The sequence below is a fragment of the Oryctolagus cuniculus genome, chromosome X, assembly GCF_964237555.1.
Source record: "Oryctolagus cuniculus chromosome X, mOryCun1.1, whole genome shotgun sequence".
Taxonomy (NCBI): Eukaryota; Metazoa; Chordata; class Mammalia; order Lagomorpha; family Leporidae; genus Oryctolagus; species Oryctolagus cuniculus.
Window position 1 is genome coordinate 70495458 of NC_091453.1, and position 19874 is coordinate 70515331.

Below are 19874 nucleotides of genomic sequence, written 5' to 3' on the forward strand. Positions count from 1 at the left end.
ATTAATAAACTACAGTACATCCATACCACGGAATGCTATTCATTGAAAACTTATCTTCTCACTAATATTTTAATAGTACTTTTCCCATAACAAATTTTCTTAGAAGCCACATTATGTTTATTGCACGCTATTGCTTCATGTCTCATTTTTAATTGAGCATTAAAGGAATGCAGTATTTTAACTGTAACTCTCTCAACATCTTTATCCAGAGGCCTGTTGCAATTTTTGTCTTTTAAAATAACATGTCCTTGTGAAAGGATAAGATTACATGTCTATCCTGTTAGCTTGGTTTAGTGCGTGAGGGACCAGCATTTAGCCTAGCAGTGAAGATGCGTGCATCCTGTATTGCAGTACCTGTGTTGGAGATACAGCTCCACTCCAGCTTCCTGCTAAAGCAGGAAGTGATGGCTTAAGTACTTGGGTTTCTGTCACTCGTGTGGGAATCCTGAGTTTAGTTTCCATCTCCCAGCTCAGCCTGAACCTTGAATTCATAATATTTGTGACATATGATAAAATGTTATTTGTACTGTGTGACCTCAGTCACATAAAGTGTATGCTCAATTGTATGTAGACATACACAATGACTAAACTGTATATGGCTAAGTATCTTTTTTGTGTTGTTTGCTTCTTATGTATTTCAGTTTTCGGTAAAATGCATATAAATTTGTAGAAGTTGGAAGATAAATATATTATTTTTGAAATTACCCTTTCTTCCACTCCCATAGTCTAGTAGGAGATACATTCCCAATGGACAACTAAATTAAAATATAAAATAATTTATGTGTAAAAAGTTTCAGGTTTTTGTTAGTATTAACTTGAGCACTCACCCCAACTATCCACTCCAAGATGTATCTTGACTAGCCAAAGGCTCAGGGCAACTGCCCTGATTCATCACATTCAGAGAAGTGCTGAATTTGGCTAGAGCACTTGAGTGAAAACACTGGATTAGTTTATCCTAATCCCATATGTGTGGTGCTGTGGCCCACAGATCCTTTTGTAATGTGACACCTCATCTCCACCTCTGCTTCACTAAGGTTACAACTACAGAAAAAGAGTCATGATGACAGGTTATAAAGTGATGACATTTTTGTCAAACAGTTATTTCTCCTGCCTAGCGTCACGATTTGAAGAGGATCCAAACTTGGTTTTGCAAAACAAAGCTATTAATCTACCAAATACTATTTGACCTACGTATGGGTTTCTGTTAAAGAACCAATACAAAGTCTATGTAGGTAAAGCATTGTGTAACTTTTCTACTTCAATTTGTGTCTTAGGGAGAAACCATGCCAGTACCAAGGAGTAATCTATTTTGTTTGTGTTACTATGAAAGCAATTTTTCTAAAATTTTCAAGATTCAATAAAGCAGAAGATCAATATGATTAGATATTAGTATAATTAGTAAGAAGGTCACAAAATCTTTGTGTCACAGAAGCTATATGAAAATTCAATTTTAGGCAAAATTTAAAGAAATGTAAATTATTAAAGCATCAGTATTTTTAAAACAATTACCATAAAAATAAAAGATGCACTAAATATATACTTAATGAAAAGCCCTTTAAAGATATTAAACAGTTTTCAATATAAACTCATGATTTTATTCCTTTTTTGTTCTAGTAATATTCTGAATTCTTTATAAAATTTCTACAACTGAAATGTCATTTGTACTTTATTACAAATCCAAAAAAAGATTCTGCCATATTTAACAATAACAAATAAGATAATTTGTTTAAGAACTTTAGTGATACAACTTACTGTACTGTTATTTCAAGGTTTTCTATTATATTTAGCATTAAATGGTATATCTCTTTTAGGTACTTCAAAAATAAAACCAATAGGCATTTCAACTAAATAGAAATATCCTGTAACTATTCTCTGTACATCTGCTTACCATAATGTATGTTTACATATTAATGTGCAGTACAAATTTGTAAACATGAACATTTGAAACTTTGAAAGGAAATGATACTAGTCTTTCCTCTCAATATTTTATTGAAACAGCATGTCAAAAGTTGGCCAGCACCACACATGTAAATAGTTTTAATATTGGATATGTTTCAAATGTTCTATGTATCTATTTGTTCTGTTTTATGTTGCCATCCAAACCATGTTTATTTGTACAGCTTTAATACAAATTATCATTTAATTGCAGTCCAAACCTAAGAAGATTATATGTATACCAAGGCACTTATATCAAAGCAGTTGCCACTAATGCCTAAGCTATGCATTTGGTTTGTTTGAAACTGCTCCAAAAAACATGCTAAATTCCAGTGAAATCAACTGGTAAACTGTTGCTGTATACCAGAGTATTATTGTTATTTTGGCTAATTGAAAATTTTTCAGCACAATGGCAACATATCTCTAAATTGGTGTAAAAACATTGTACTTCTAACCAGTTAATTCAATTCACATACCACAATACATGCAACTAGACATTCCTAAATATATTCACATTTACCTTTCCACATTAGTATATGTAATTTATAGTATATGTATGCAAGGAGTAGGCATTGTTTGTAGCATCTATTTTTAGGAAGCAAAGAGAGGAAAGGCAACACAGTGTAAATTATTTAAGAATAAAATTAAACTAATACCCAACTGGTGTTATATGTTCCCATATACATGAGAGTTCTTCAAAACGTTCATGGAAAGCGTGTCTTATGAAGTAACTATGCATGAATCCCATTTTTTGCACCACAACAGACTATCTTTTAATTCAATTTTTCCATGAGCTTTTGGAGGTACCAGTGTATATTAATATTATAGTGTGACATATACAATTTATCAAACCGCACATTCAGATAGGGAAAAGACTTCTAGTGAGATTCAGCAAGGAATACACGCACTATGACTACTGTCTCAAAGCATCTAAATTTGTCATTGGCATGCATGTAGAATTTTATAAATGTTATTTTAATATTTATAAAAACATTTACTTCTGTCATGTTCTGGCTCAGCATTATACAAGGAATACATATAAGGTACATATTACCTGCTTTATGTGTAGTGTGATTTTCTCCAAGGTATATAACATAAATGATTAGGAGAATGAAAAGGAAATCTTCCACAATGTCTGATACAGATGCTTGTCTTTATTTTTGTTGGCACTTTGTCAGGTTGTCAGCGCATCATAGGACTATGATGGTTCAGACTGATTCACTGACTCATCACTTGCAGATTCTAATTCTTCGTTTATTTTCATGCCACAGACATGCTTCATCCTCACAAAAGAATGAAGTCATGTCCATTCCAAGACATATGGGGAAATCATGCCTAATAGCAGTGAAATATCCTTAACTTTTATTTTCATAGCTTAGGGAAAGTAAACCTCTTCATTTTCATAGTGCAGTGAATAGGAACAGTGATATTCATGAGTTTGAAGGCTCTAAAACTATGTAAAACCTGAAGTTCTATATCACACTTTAAAATGTAATCTCCAGATGGCTTAGCTATTTTGTATAGTGAAAAGAAATAATAGTATCAAAGAGTTTGATGCCCTAAATTGTGTTACCAGTAGTTATATATCTCTTTTTAAAATGTAATTAATAGATCTATCTATCCACTTAGACACGAGTTTTACAACGAGGTTCAAATTTTCAGTTCTTAATTTTAGCTTCACAAAATATTACCTTCCTGACCAAGGAATCTGACTGCAAGTCTGAGCTTGATTGAGCATTGTGCAAACATAAGGTAACGTGTTTTCTGACTTATTTTAGAAATTTTACAGAATTGAGGCAAAGTTTGCTTTTTCCTTAGATTTCTTTTGGGTTAAGTCATATGGGCAAGTCAGATTAAGAATCAGACTTTATCAATTCAGTTACCTGAATAAAGACATTTTCTTTCAAGAGGGAGGGGGTACTCATATATGTGTGGTCAAACTATATGGAAATAGAGGTTTTAATTAGTAGATTTAGAGGCCTATTAAGTATAATTTGGCCACTTTCACTTGTTAACTATTTCACATCTTGTCTACGTACCTTTTGATTTTTGTAGGCTTTTAAATCAAACCTAATGTTTAGTTCATTCAGTTCAAAGTGATAGTATTCTATCACATTTTGTTTTTATTCTGCCACCAGAGAGTCAATTTACCAAGTTACTCGGGTTTTGCAGAGTTAAGGAGTAGGAATTTCTTCAAACAGAAAAAATAAGGGCACTATATAACTATGTGTATTAATTAGTTATTTACAGATTCCTACAGATTTATAACTTTCTCAGAAGCAGGGATTATTTGCTACACCTCTTGAAATTTCTTCCAAGCCTAATTTTATGTGAAGGCTTTTCATTGGGTACTTTTTCAATTAAATGTGTGAAATGATAGTTTATAAAAATGATACAAAATAGTTTAAGATATATACATACCTAACTTCTAGCATTCAGACTTTGATTTTTTATATTAATCGCCATTATCAATGTAATTCCATATTATCAGTTTTAAGTGGGAAATACACAGCAAATCTATCTGATACATAAAGTATGGGCTATTTGTACTCTGTACTATCTATAAAATTAATGCCTCTCTTAAATAATTCTTTTAAAAAACAGATTTTCTTACTTGTTCAATTAGATACTTTCTCATCAATTACTGAGGTTCTTCCTTTTAAGCCCTTGGAGTAAGTTTCAGTATAATCTGACATGGGAGTTTCTGCTAAAAAAAACTTCCTAATTATTACACTGATTGAAGTTAGCCTACAGATTTCCTGTTTTGGAGTAGACAAAAATAAAGTGTGCTTGTTGCTTTTAATCCTGTTTTAACAAAAATTTAGATTAAGACAGATTTTATGCCTTGAAGACCTTTGTAACAGATCCCTACTATGTATAGGCCACAAATACTTCTTCTTAACTAGAATACTTATTTTGAAAACTGTGTGCTATTATATCCATATTTCCAAGAGTGAAGAACATATAATTTTTATGAATACATAGCAGGGCACATTTATAAGGCATATTTTGGATTAAATAACCATTTGAACATAATAAATAATACTTATATGTTCTTCCTAATTTATTTAGGAAAATCTTGAAAACTCAGTTTAGCAGTTTGGGTAAATTGTCAAAAGTCAAGTCATGTCATTGTGATATTAAGGCCCTTGAATTAATAAAATGGCTAGAGTTACTGGCATAAAAAATTACAATCTGATTTATGTAAAAGACATACAGATTTTATATATAGATTGTAGTTCATAATTCTGTTCAGAATTTTAGGATCTCATGAAAGAAAAATTTTGAATTTTGTGTTACTTATTCTACTTTCATCTTGTCTAATTTAATGCTATTGATACACAAGAGTGGAATTAAATTATACTCATGTAATTCTATCTTCATAATTATAGCCTCAAATGTAGTTTCCTCCTTCAAGCCATAGTTTCTTAATCTTTTTGGATAACTATAATCATTTTTTTTTAAATTTGTTTTTAAATATCAAGTTTGTTAAAGAAGTAAATAAGCTTCATCTAGGAATGATCATCGAAAAAGGAAATAAAAGATCACATTTATTTAGAATAGTTTACTTTTCTTTTGATCTTTGTGCTCCTTCAGGATTAAATAGTTCTTAGGCTACAAGGATTAATAAAAATAATTCTAGAAAGTTTATTTCCTTATTTGTACCTTGAAATTAGTATTTCCTTCAATAGCAAAGTATAAATGTATAAGGCAATTAAATTTTCTTCTACAATAACTCTGATAGATAATCACAGTGAAGCCAATCTTCATTAATGAGACTGAAATTGTTTCACCGCTTTCATAGGAATGACATACGTCTCTTGGTTATTGTCAATACGCTAAAAAAAAAAGTTGGTATGGTAAACTGGCCTCACCATAATTGGAGAGCCCATCACTCGACATCAGTTTCACTGGAGGACTCTCTCATCAAATAATATTTACCAAGTTTCTTATTTTGGAGCCCAAGGCCACTGTAATCAGCGATTCTGCAAGTCACATTTGAGTGTATACCCAACTTCTTGTGAACATTAGATAAGGCACTTAAAAAACTTAACAGAGCAATGCTGTCTGGTTATGAAGCTTTTTAAGCTCAATAGCAGTTTATCTTTCTTTGGCTACAAATAAAGAAAATATGTGCTTACATGTAATTGTATTAGAAATTGATTGTTCCATTAAAGACAATGGTTAATTGTTGAATGCCAATGAGCATGATTACATTTGCTTTCTCTAAAGGAAACTTGACTGTTGTCATTCACTTTGAGATGGTTGGCAGCATTTACCAGTCTAGATGGCATAGAGAAGTTATACCTATAAAAGCCATAGGGAGGATGGAAAGAGCAACTGAGTGCTTCTCGGGCAATGGAGTTGGGTGGGAAAATGTTTCCAGATGCCTGTAATCCATACAACATTTGACTGGCAGAATTAGATGTTTGAAGACACTGCCCATTGAAGTCTTCAGAGGAACCACTTTTTGAACCAACAACCCCCAGAGAAGATAACATGGGCACTTCCATCATGAGTGGGGCTAAAGGGTGAGAACTGTTGCTGCTTGCTAGCCTTTCAGAAGTAGGTAAGACAAAAGGTTGCTGTCGCCAAAAATCAGCTGGACAAATTTTGTAGCAAAGGGGCAAGTTGATATTGTGCAAGTATGTCTCCGGACAGGGCATTCCAAGGGAGCTTGTAGGTAAGTGAAACGTTGGTGGAGAGCAAGGTGGAGAAAGTAAGGAGTTCAAAGGAGAAGGAGCTCCTCCACTAGACGTCACTGGAGATGAGCCACTGCTTCCACCTGTGAATGACAGTTCAGTCAATGAACAATGAACTTAGTATCCCAGTAGGATCAGTAATCATATCCATCACCACCCGTTTCGTTTTTAGATGCAATTTCATGCAATTTCAAAGCTCTTTTAGCTAGTGTGATAAAGGACGTGCTCATTTCTTTAATCAGAGTTGAGTAGAGCATCTCTGCTACTACCATGATTACTTTTAGCCTGACTATTATGTATCAGGTATTGAGCTTTCACTATGCTCAAAGACTGTACTAGGCACTTGAAACATATTTAACCAAAGAATTACAGAAGAAACCCAATTATTATAAGATCAGGAGTCAATTACATCTTATAAATCCAAACTAGCTTTATATTTTTAAACTTTAAAATATTATAAAATAAAAAAGTAGTTAAACAGATTGAACAAATGGATTGCTTGTTTTGGATTCTATAGAATGTTCCAGTTTAATAAAATGTCAGTGTACATGAAAATAAACTTGTATAAATGAAAACAGCACATTTAGAAACATTATTCTTAAATTTTTCTTATATGAGAATTATGGATGGAGCGACTTCCATGTCACACTGTATCAAGAGTTTGAGACAATTTTACAAGTTAAGAGACATCAAGAAGTGAATGGAAGAGTTTGTATCAGTGATATCTGATACAATTCTTTTATGGTTTTCTAGAACCTACTAAAACTAGGGGTAATTATAAGTTCTAGGAAAATCTAGATTCTTAACTATTTCTGTAAATGTTTGAATTAAATAAAACAATTGGTTATTGACTGGATTTAATGAAGTTTTTTTGGTGTTGCTGTTTTATTCTTTATTATTTTGTTTATGTAAACATAGATTATTTCCTATAAACAGGTTGGTAGTATCTTTTATAATAAAACATTCAAACATTTTAAAAATTGGTACTCCTGGGCCGGCGTTGTGGCATAGCGGGTGAAGCTGCCATTTGCAACCTTGGCATCTCATATAGGCAATAGTTCATGTTCCAGCTGCTCCACTTTCGAGCCATCTCCCTGTTAATGGCCTGGGAAAAGCAGCAGAAGATGGCTCAGGTGTTTTCACCCCATTTGGCAGACCCAGATGAAGCTCCTGGGTCCTGGCTTCAGCCTGGCCCAGTGCTGGCCATCGTGGCCATCTGAGGACTGAATCAGTGGATGAAAGAGCTTCCTCTCTCTCTCTCTCTCTCTCTCTCTCTTTCTCTTTCCTTCTCTTTCTCTCCCTCTAACTCTGACTTTGAAACAAATAAACAAATCTTTAAAAGTTGGTACTCCTTTTGTTTGAAATTTGAGAGCATACTGGACATCTTTTAAAACACTATTTTAAATTATACATTAATGATCATCTTATACATTTCTCCTTTGTTAATGCATATTTTTGGCTTCAATATTTTAAAAGCATGCTGTCTAGATGCTATTAGTTAATTGATTTTGCAAAATATGTGTTCATATTTTCATATGTAATTCCCTAAACCACATCAATACAGTAGTACAGTGAAATGTCTCACTAAATGCTTAGATTTGATTTCTTCATCTTTCAATTGATTTTTATGGCATCATGTAAAATTCAACCCAACTATAATGTTGATGGTTTGATCTATAATGATACCTTGAATTAAGGCTAAAAAAATTCATATTGCTGGCAAATAAAAATTCTTCAATTTATTATTAGTTATAATAGTAAAGGAAGATATTTACTTCTATTATTTTTCTATCACAGGCACCAAATTATCTACTTATTATTATTATCATGTAGTCATATAAGGTCCTGGGAACAAATATCTTGTAAATATTTGAAAAGCTTATGTTAATGAAATTAATAGTGATCTTAGTATTATTTGCAGCATTTACTTCCCCACTGTCAAAAAAAGAAAAATTATACCTAAGGGACAGTGTAATTTAATAGAAATCACTGTAACTTATGCTTCAAGTTTCTAATAAAATACAAAATATTCATTTTAATAGCTAACATATTTACAAATGAGGCCAAAAATGCACCACAGGCAGATCTTGAGTATGAGACAGAGAGATGTTCTCGGAGATCCGAATGTTATCTAGTATTTTCAGAGTATAAGATAACTTGAGGAGACAGATGTCAGTAAGTCCCCATTATCACAGCTCTACCCTCTTCCTTCATAACAACTTCTTGCCCTTTTTATATCTTATCTCCTTATCCAGGTACATATACATCCGCTTGTTTGTAAACACACATTTTCTGGGTTGTATTTATCCCCTTGTGAAGTATTTGGTTCAGGTTTCTGGCTGTTTTTATGCCCTTAATATGTAGAAAATTTACAAGTTATCTTACTTTGTGTATCTGCACCAAAGGTTTTAAAATCCAGAGTGAGAGAAGGCCTCCATGGGTAGGTTTCTAAAAGCCCATCCAATACACCCCTAAAAAAGAAATTCAACTTTCAGCAACTTCAGAATGCAATTCCCAAAAGTAATGATTTACATGAACTTCTGAGTGATTTTCTAACATCTTCTATGAATGATAATCTGAAATATTTCTTTTATATCTAGAATTTTGAAAAAAATTCAGTCAAACCCAGAGTTCTAGAATAAGCAGTACCTTAAAAGTGGGTAGGAGAGAGTGTGAGAAAAGGTAAGATTTTAGAGACAAAACATCTGGTTCTTACCCTAACACCTACTAATTGCAGAACTTAGAGTCAGTTTCCTTATCTTTAATACTTGTGAAAAAGTGTACATAAATAGCAGGTGTGATTGTTAGGTTGCTTACCTGTTTCTTCCAGGATCTCTAAATCCTTTAGCAAAAGGATTCCTGTCTATTTTCAGTTTGGTAATCTATGGATTCAAAAGGGAGAGAAAGATACAGTGTTCTTAGTAACAAGACTGTCACTATTGCTTATAATTGTTACAGTAACCACCAAAGACTTTGCAACCTGTAATGCGGCACCTTGAATAAACGTAATCATATTGATAAGTCATATTTGGAATGATTAGACTGTTTTCTCTTTGCTCGCTTTGCTGTGCTTTCCTTTCTAACATCAGATCCACACAATTTATTAGCAAACGTGACTTAATGGCAGTGCAAGAGAGCTATGAATCTTTTAAATTTTCAAAAATGTAGTCCATAGAGTGAAGCTTGCCTCCATCTCAAAGTTCCTCTGGGGGCCATTCCCACTGCCCTGAGTCCTGGCCAGGTTTACCTGCTGGTTCTGGTAAGCTGTCACTGTAGTGAATTCCGTTTCTTTAAAGGAGAACGTTTTGATCCCTTCAGCAGGCAGAGACTGAATCCGGGACAGGTCAACCCTGCTGTCTTGCTCCATCACGTGCACACGGGGTTTGTACTTATGCATGGACTGCAGAATGATCTGGAGGAGAAATAATCAAATGCTGCCAGAAAAACTAACTTCCCCTTCCTAACACTTTCCCCCTCTCAGACAATCCCCAGTGCTAGACAAATGTGAAGCTAAACTGGGGAGGCCCCGGAAGACACTCAAGAGGACCTTTGTTGTGCTATTTGGCCCCCAACAGAGGCGAAGCGTTTCCCCAGCAAGGAACTTCTGCTGTTTCTTCCAGGAATGGTTGTATTTCCAGATGGGGACCCTTTTGTGTTTCCCTCCGTGGGTGATCATGGGACATAGAACTGTCACCTTAATGTCATTGCTTGCTGCAGATTTCCGGGGCAGTAAATGATAGGTAACTCCATCTCCTAATCCCTAGAGCCCCCTCTCTCCTTTGGGGGCTGGCAGAGGAAGAAGCACACCCAGGAAGAAGGTTGAAGGACCAGATCACTGGACCTGAAAAGGCCTTCCATGGGGGTGGGTTGTGGGGGAGATTTCTAGACTGTGTTCTGGGATTCCATGCTTCCATACTGGCACCACATCACACCACACTGAAGGTGCGCACATGATAGCAGTGCGAACTACTAGAAGGAAAATCAAAGTCCCCAGTGTGTCCCCAGGAAGCCAAGGTGTTTGAGAGCCCTGGGAATGCATTCCCTGACACTCTCCCTGACCAGATATTTTGGCTTAAAAGGATTTCTTTGGATCCTAAAACTCCTGAGGCTGACCATCCCTAACCTCCACAACTCTGAAAGGTCAAACGTTTCAGGAGCCCTCAAGTGGCTATTTTACTCACATACCCACTACTTGGACAGGCACTATAGGGTACAAGATGTGCATTTCGGAGAAACCTACTTCTCCAGGGTGCTGTCAGGAAGGAGCTTGGCACCTCCCTCCTCAGGGAAAACGATAGATCGTGCTCACTTACATGGCCTTTGTCGTCCATCTCATTGTTGGTGAGTTTCACACGGTCGAAGCTGATGATCTGCCGCATCCAGGTCTCTCCCGAGCAGGGCGAGTCCGGGTGGACATAGAATCTGGGAGTGATGCACGAGTGGTCTGTATTCCCAGCTACCATCCACTGTGAGCTGTGATACACGTACCTGAAAGGCATGGAGTGTGGTGCTAGGCACAGTGGGCCAAAGCAAGGAGTAAGAGAAGCAGGTAGTTGGGTTTTGGTTCTAAAAATTTGGCTCAAGATTAGCCCACGGATCCGAAAGGCAAGTAGCAGAAGAACCAACTTGATTTTCAAGGAGCATCCAAGGGCAGAAAACAAACTGTAGATAAGCATAAGTTATCAAAATACAATGAAGTGCCAGGGCGAGTAAAATTTCATGGGATTTCCGAGTCTGGTTTGTATTTCCTCAAAGAATCTGCAAGAGAATGGATCCGACCCATTTTACCGCGCAGAGACGCAGGAAAACTCCACGAGCGTCGGAAAAGAAGAGTCGGGGAAGAAAACCGGCGAGGAGGATGTCCGTCTAGCCTACTGTCACCAGACGTTTTGAAGCCCTTTTGTCAAAATGTCTTCGCATCAGAAAACCCTCGGGAATCCCGCCCCATGCTGCGCCAGGGCTGATTTTCAGTTTCCAATCCGAACCTCTCAGCTGTGCGCGGTATTCTCAAAGCAGCTGCAGTGCGAAAAGCACTGCTTGTTTCCAAGCCAGGGCCCCAGCAGGCTGGTGAGCTGCGCTTCCTCCTTTGCCGTGAAAACCAGCGCTGGCAGTGAGACAGGCTGTCTCTTTGGAGGGCCAGGCACTCACCACGGAGTGCCACATCCACAGTCCTAGTGTGGCTTGCTCCTGCACACTCCCCTAACTCAGAGTTTTAAGGCAGAGCGCAGCCCCCTGGAGCCTCTAGGTTGCTAAGTCTGGAAGGACGGACCTCTTGGTTTTAGAATAACTCGGGTAGTTTCACTCTGCTCTAAATCAAAGGCTTACACCCTCAGGCCTCACTACCGCTTCAGACGAAAGGCTAGAGAAAGGAGGAGAGACCCGCCCAGCGTTCTAACAGACCCACGAGACGAGCGAGGGTTAATAACCAAGGCATTGCTTCAGGTGCCTGCTGCCAGAGTCAGGCAATTCAGAACCAGAGCATCCTCAAAGTCGGAACCCACCTCGAGCCTCCAACATCTCCCTCCCCCCTCCTCCGACTTCCCTTTGGCCGCTAGAGCCCACTTTGTTTTCAGAGACCCCCGCCCTTCCCGGGTACATTAAAACACCAATTGCCGCCCAAGGCCTAGGAATGGGTGGGTGGGGGCAGGGAGTGACTAACAAATCTGCCCTTCTCTCACTCTAAATCCTGATTTCAGTGAGAAGATTCCACTCCCAAAGCCCAGGGACAACAAACCCCCAACCCTCCTGTTAGAGTTTTCAAAATACTCTCGTTGCAAGGCTCAAGATGGGGTTGCCTGTCTCCCGCTAGGTCCTCCTGTGGGCCCAATTACCTATAGCGTTTGGAATCCACCGGTACCACATCGATGGCCACGTAGTACTGCTTTCCTGGGTCCAGTCCTTTCACCTTGACTCGAACTGAGGGGAACATCCGTCTGTGGCAAAGAAAATAAAGGCTAACCCAGGAGCTTTTTGGACATGTTTGGAAGGGGAAGGGGTGGTAGATAAATGCTGACTCCAGTGAACAGAGAAGGGAGTCACAATACCCTTTCCACTTCATGACAGGTTCTTGCTACATAAGGACAGATTTTCGTAGGCTTGATTGAAAAAGTCCACGATTTCTGACTGAAGAAAAATATGTCATAGATTGTGTCCACCTCCCTCCACCTCCACCATCATAATAAAAAGCTGCAGAAGAGAAAATGGGAGAGAAAAATCTCTGCCTCTCCTTCGAATTTTCAGAGGTATTTTCTGTGAGGCAGATTTGGAAAGGCTGAAATTAGGAAGATTCCAAAAAAAAAAAAAAAAAAAAATCCCCCTGCTGCTCTGACGGGGCTGCTTCATCCATAAGGTTGCCTTAGGAAAGGGCCACCGTAAAGTGGCCTGGGACAGGGACAGGGGCAGTGGGCTGGGAGCCTGGATGAGAAGATGCTGTCCACTGATATCTGTGAGGCTGTAACTGAAAGATCTGAATACAGCCTAAGATGTGGGGAAGGCATCTGGCACCTGCCTGGGAAGATCTGAGTTTTGTCATATGCAACCCAAGTCAGAGCTGGAGGAGTCAGTTCTTGGAGTCAAGGTGTACAAGAAAGGAAAACTGAGCCACTTAGTGGGGCCAAGTACAACCTAGCTTGATCAATGGAGGGGGCAGTGGCTTTCTAGTGTCTGCCAGGGAATTGGAGGGGGGAGGGGTATCAGAGCCTGAAACCAGTGACTCCACATCTTACTAAAGCCTCACATTAAGCGCGAATGATGTGTGACCCTTAAGAACAACTTGAGCGGAACCGAACCTGCCAGCCTTGGTAATGATCATCTCAGTTCCAATGTCATGGAATCGCTTCCACAGCTCGGATCCTTGAAGTTCCACGTGGATAACATCTTTCTCCTCTAGACTGTCGCGGCTGTTGCCGTCGCCACCGCCGCCGCCGCAGCCAGAGAGGGTAGTTGAGGGTTCTGTCTTGGGTCGCTTTTCTGTTAGACACAGAGATGCCCAGGGTTTGACAGAGCTTCGAAGGTCACGCGCACTCCCTTCTAGATGGTGCCTCTCTTGGAGTAGGCAAACCTAGTTCCCTCCCCAGGAACCCTGGTCGGGGGAATCCCCCAGCTCCCCACAACCCCCTCTGTGGTCTCTCGTTGGGGGTGGGGGGCCAGGTCGCGCCCTGTGAACGGCGAGACCCTTTGGTTTTGCCCGTCTTCGCTCTCCTGGAGCCGGTTCGTATCCGAGACAGGATCCCCTCAGGATCTGGGGAAGAGTGCTGCTTTCTATCAGGAGGAACAGTCACCCTCTGGCTCTCAGAGCTTTGAGGGGGTCGGTAAACCGCAATTCTTCACAGGAACGAGTACCCTCCCAATCACCGCAAAGGCGCCCCAGGTAGCTCTGAAAGTTTCTGCCAAGTGCCAGAGATGTCTCACAGCCCCCAGCGCAGCTGTCCGATTGGGCCAGAACGTCCGTGAGTAGGGCTTGCCGCCTTACTGCAGCACCCAGAGCCAGGTGGAGAGATGCAGGTCCAACTCGGCATGGACGGCAGGTTTAGGGTTTCGGGGTTGAATGGGGCTACTCACCGGGTTGCTCGCTCTTCCTTGCAGCGCCGCTCCTTCTCTCCTCCTGTTCCTCTCTGCCCTCTTTCTCCTGTAACTCAGACTGCGCCTTCGCTCTTGGATCTTGCAGTTTTCTTTTGCTGGTTCTCCCCACCAAAGCTTCCACCGAGAAGGCGTGTGCGCGAGAGCTCAGAGCCATCCCTGAAGGGGGTGAAGGGAACGCGCGCCACGAAGTTTCAACCTGAGTTGGGTTAAGGAGGGAGCGGGGAGAGAGCAAGAACGCAAAGGATAGCCGAGCGAGGGAAAGCAGAAAAAACCTCCAAATCCGGAAAAACAAGTTCTGGATCTATATTCAAAGAAAAAAAATTCTCCGCGTGTGTGTGTGTGTGTGTGATTTTTTTATATATACATGTAGTTTTTCTTTGAATAAACAAAATGAAAGGAGAGAGAGATTAAACTGGACTCTAAGTCCTCCGGAGTCTAGTCTCCCTGCCTTTTGCGGTCTCCTCCCTCCCAGTGGACATGTGCGGACCATCAGTCCCGGATTCAGGCATTCCAGGACCTGGCAGAGAACAGAGATTGGCAAGCGCGGGGCCTTTTAGGGAGCGGACCTGCCGCCAATGGCCGCTCAGGCTGCTCGGATTGGGAGATACTGTTGCATCCGACTGAGTGAATACCCGCCGGTCGCAGCCTCCACTGTTTGTTTTGGAAACTCTTGGAAGCATAAAGAAAAAAAAAAAAAACTGTGAGTGACACTTCAGAGTCTGACAGGGAGGAGGGGCTGGGGTTGGTGGGAAAGGGGCTTCAGTTGGGCTGGGGGGGGGCAGAGGAGAGGAAGACACAAGGTTACTGTTTTACATTAAATTGTAAAACTCAAAGACACGAGAAATAATTGCCCACGAGGGGCCACTTTTCCAACAAAAGTGCAAATATTATTTAACGAGATCCAGAGAAGTGTACTGGGGACTTTTGCTCTCCAGTGAAGGCGCCGGGGAAAGGAAGAGAAGTGCAAGCTTTGTGTGTTGCTGGGCTCTGCAGTCAGCATCTGAAACTGGGTGGATGATTGTGCCAGTCTGTCCTCTCTCTCCTGGTAGGGGGACGCAGGCAGGGGCAGGCAGGAGGCTTCCACTGTCAAAGATCAGAGCAAGCCGGGGCCTTCAAGCTCCTACTCTGCCTGAGCCCAATAATTTCCACTCATAGCCTTTTCTCACACAACTTGATCAGCACACACACAGCCTAGGGGCTTTAGGGCCACCATCCGAGATTAGGGCAACAACAGGGCTTTTGCTCCCAAGGATGTGCGCACCTCAAAATGTTGCGATTAAATAATTGATTCCAGTGTCTCACGAAGTATCTTCTTGGGCTTTTTATTTTTTCTAAAATGGATGAAAATGTTCTTTGTTTCAGGAAGAGATTTGGTGACTGCATCCCAGTAGCATGTTTCTGTATGCAGATGTGCAATGCCTGCTTGTGTGCCTGTGAGTTGGTCATCCACTTTCCATCAGAAATAAAAAAACCAGGTGCTTCAGGACTTTTATACAGATTACATCTGTACGAAAAAATATTTGTACATATCCAAAAAAAATTCTACTGTTTTCTGCTGATGCAATTGTTCAAAAGTCATTTAAAGTCAAGTTAACTCCACTTAAAATGCAATAGAACTTGAATTAACTTAAAGGACCCCAGTAGTGCAGTTTGAGGGTAAGAGACTTGTGTGACCTTTTAATTTCAGCTACTTAGGTACAAGTGTGCCCTGCTAAGATTTTCCCTGTGATTGCAGTGGGAATGGTAGTGGTGGTGGGACATTTAGCTATGGACAGGACACCTTCTGGCAATTGGGTATGGTTTTAAGTGCTCCACTGTTCTCAGATAGCATGACAAAGGGTTAGTTACAGTTTGAATGCTGCTGAATGCTTTGACCCATTAATTAATTATATACTGTCACCATGCAGAGCTGGGAAAGACACTATCACTATCCTAGAAGAACAGAGTGAATCTCGGTAGCCATAGCCAATTCCAGCATACAAAGGTACTTAAGCCCGGAAAATAGCAGGTCTGGCTGTCATCTTTGCCACATGTTCATGGGCATTTGTATCTTTCTGGAGTCATCAAGAGGGTGGGGAGAGGTATTTATCCATTCTCTGTTACTCAGATTACTTTTTAAAAAATCCATTGCATAAGTTTATAGCTAAAGACACAGCTCAGAAGCAGAAAAGTCAGGAGTTTATTTCTTAATTTTAAAGTGGTAATCACCATGTAGCATTTTCACTGGTGTTTTGTAATATGGGCCTTTTCTTGCCTTTGAACTCTGGCTCACTTTATTGTTATAAGACAGGGCATTACCTTGTATAACTAGGAAAGTTTTTTCTTGATGAGCTTTAAAAATAAAAACCTATTTCTGGAAAAGTAAGGTAAAACATGTTTACTGCAATGTCCTTTCTGGTACTATAGGATGTGATTTTTTTTTAAAAAAACAAGGCAATAGTATATCTTGGGATGTAAGTTTCTTTCTTTGAAGAAAAAGTATTCTTTAATACTTATTACATCCATGAAATTTAGTCATCCAGGACTTCTCTTTGTAATCTAAACTTTTCCCATTCTTATTTCATTATATTTCTCATAATGTCTCATTTCTTCCTCATGTGTGTTGGGACTAAGGTATAGTTATTTTTTGTTAACTTGTATCTGAGAGAAAAAAAATGCAAATCCCAGAATCAGCTTTGCAATCTGTTCAGCTGCTGAAGCACTAGGCTGACAGGTACTGGGGCCTGACAATTATGCCAGCAATTCATTCTCCACACCTGGAAATCTCTTTTGAGTAGTTTTTCTGTTTCATTCAGTAACACCAATAAAGTTTTAGAAGAGACTTTTCCACGCAAGGAGAGGTAGTGGACCATGTGGAGAGAGGCGCTGGGAACTACAAGTGCCCAGATTAGAAGGAAATGTCTTTAAAAAATTAACAAAAGGAAAATCCTTAGAGTAAAATGTTGGTTTAGAATTGCCCCCAAAACTAACAACTGGGAACACAGTGAGAATTCATTACTACAAGGAAAAAAATAAATTTGTTATTAACACAAATCAAACCTGTTCATCATCTATGGGGATACATAGGAGACTGATGTACCTTAAGAGATACATGGTTTATTAGAGCACTTACTGAATATGAAACCTGAGTCTGTTTTAAGGATACAGAAAGTAGTTTGTATCTCTAATGAAACTCTAAATATTTTTTATTAATGACCATAAATAGGTACGTGTATTAACTCATACACATTATAAACCAGGCCCTGAAAAGTACTGCATTTTGTGAAACGTAAGCATGGATGGAAGTAGACGTTCAGAATTATACTAATGTAATCTGAGAATTTTATATTTATGAGAAATTTATGACTTGTGAAGGGCAAAAATTCAGTGTTTCTCTGGCTTTCTATAAAAGAATATGGTTTTTTGAAAGACAATTTATGTTTGAAAGGAACTATGCCTTTCTAAAGGAAAAAAAAATCTCGTGTTCTGTAGTACTTACTAACTAAAGGGTAGATCCAAACCCACATGGAGGGATTCTAACTCCTACTTTTATTTATAAAGAGAAGACAGGAAAGAATGAAATAAGTCAATATATATATTTCAAATATATACATGAGACTATATATGTATGTGTGTATATGCTATTATCTATATATAGTATATGGGAGATTCAAAAGCTTCATGGAAACATTGCATTCCCTTTAATTCAATTTTTCTATAAAATGTTTGATTACCCTTTAATCTCCATGTTTACAGTGTATATTATAAATAAATAAAATATTTGGTACCTAGTACCATTCTTTGGCAGAAGCATAAGCAACTTCTTGATGGAGATTATTTCTTCCAATTGTTATTAGTGTTTCTCTCTCTTGATCCTCACTTTCTCTGAATAAGCTATTTTGGCATAGTTCTAAGCTTCTAGAAAATGAATTTAGGTAAGTTATTCATGACTATTTCTTAGCATTAGTTGTGAAAGACCTCCCTAGAAGGAACACCGAGGAAAGCAGAGTCAAGAAATGTGGTCAGCTTTCTCCCAACATCATTTGAGTACCTGAATTCAACATTGCCTGAACTAGGCAAATTACATGAGTATTCTTAGTATTCTTGAGCTTCAACACATGCAGACAAAAGAATCCTGCCAAATACATTAATCTTATAATAATTTGGAATATCACCTTCCCTCCAGTTGTTCTTTTCTTGTTCCTCCTTTTTCTTCAATACTACTGACTCTGTCAATAGGAAAGTAATGTACTATAGACTCTCAGAATTGTAAATTCAGAAAGCCAATTTGACTTCCTCAACAAAGAACTTTAATTCCTAAATGAATTCCTAGGACTATGATAATAAGTAGGAATAAGGCTCAACTGGTACAGCATTTAGGTAGACTTTGGTTCTAAACTGACCTGATTCAATTTCTGACTCTGCTATTTTCTATCAAAGTGATCTTACACAGATCTTTTATTTTTATTAAGCCTCTTTACTTTAAGCTTTTCCTTTTAATACCTCCATTCACAGTGTATGTTTCTGTAAATGTGCATCTGAAGGTTTAGTAAGATAACTTATGCAAACTATTTAGCACTTTGCCTGTAACATAGTAAGCACTTAAATCTATTTTCAACATCAGAAAGATGAACTAAGTTAATTTCTAAAATGTGCTGATCTTTGTATCAACTATGCAAATATAAATATTTTGAGGCCTGACACTAGAAAGGGAAGAAATTTGGGTCAGTGTTGGAAATAGCAACTTTTTAAAAATTTATTTATTTATTTGAAAGGCAGAGTTACAGATAGGGAGAGACAGAGAGAGATCTTCCATCCACTGGTTCATCCCCCAAATGGCCACAACAATTAGGGCTGGGCCAGGAACAAGCCAGGAGCCAGGAGCTTCATCTGGGTCTCCCACATGGATGACAGGGGCCCAAACACTTGGGCCATCTTCTGTTGCTTTTTCCAGGCCATCAGCAGGGAGCTGGATCAGAAGCGGAGCAACCAGGACAAAAACCAGCGCTCATATGGAATGCCGACAACATTGCAGGTGGAAGCTTAACCTGCTGTGCCACAATGCCCTCCGATGTTTTCTAAGGATTTTTTAAAGAATTTTAATTAACCTTTAACAGATTCAATATGGTTCATAGATACAAATCTAAAGAAACACCAACTTTTGGTTAAATCCTAGAGCAGATTCTATGTTCAGAAGTCTTTAGGGGAATCACCTTCCTTAAATAAAGTTGAGAACTATATTAATAGATAAAATTAGTAAAAGTGCATTTGAGTGTCAAAAATGCATGGAAAACACATCTTACAGAATGTACATTCTGATTTTATCAACTTGATTCTTGGAAAACATTTTTAATATTTTACCAATTCAATGTAGATATATCTTCTGCTTACATAATTAGATCAGAATTTGTTAATGACAGGCCCCCAACACATAGCTGTGTTCTCACTCCAGGTAAGGAAGTGAACTGGTCTAATTAATATTAAGCTAATTCTCACACTGAGTCCTTCAATTCTGATTAGCTTTATTACATAGTATCTTGAGAAGTCTGTGCTTTTACATTTAACAATTCAGTTATGCATATCAAACTTTGTCACCCTTGCTTTCAGGTAGAGTGGAGAAAAAAGGGTAGGGAGACAAATTCTTTTTTCAATGTGTTCTTCCCATGGGGAGGACTG

The 19874-nt window shown here is 38.7% G+C and overlaps 1 protein-coding gene across 1 annotated transcript; it reads right to left on the reverse strand.

Moving 5' to 3' along the window:
* Positions 1-1697: 1697 nt before the first annotated feature.
* TBX22 (T-box transcription factor 22) lies at positions 1698-14715 on the reverse strand. The gene is made up of 8 exons (XM_002720231.4): positions 14199-14715; positions 13427-13607; positions 12470-12571; positions 10952-11126; positions 9886-10050; positions 9456-9520; positions 9024-9109; positions 1698-6721 (listed from the first exon to the last, which is right to left on the reverse strand). The coding sequence occupies exons 1-8, from the start codon at positions 14371-14373 to the stop codon at positions 6108-6110; spliced, it is 1563 nt and encodes a 520-aa protein (XP_002720277.1). The 5' UTR covers positions 14374-14715; the 3' UTR covers positions 1698-6107.
* Positions 14716-19874: the final 5159 nt, after the last annotated feature.

What these genes read in the sequence shown, in the direction of transcription:
- TBX22 (XM_002720231.4), bottom strand. Translation starts at nt 14,373, where the DNA reads ATGGCTCTGAGCTCTCGCGCACACGCCTTCTCGGTGGAAGCTTTGGTG. An exon ending in GTGGATTCCAAACGCTATAG is followed by an intron (nt 11,127 to 12,469) that starts GTAATTGGGCCC and finishes CATGCCTTTCAG; the next exon opens with GTACGTGTATCACAGCTCAC. An exon ending in AGAGATCCTGGAAGAAACAG is followed by an intron (nt 9,110 to 9,455) that starts GTAAGCAACCTA and finishes TTTCTTTTTTAG; the next exon opens with GGGTGTATTGGATGGGCTTT.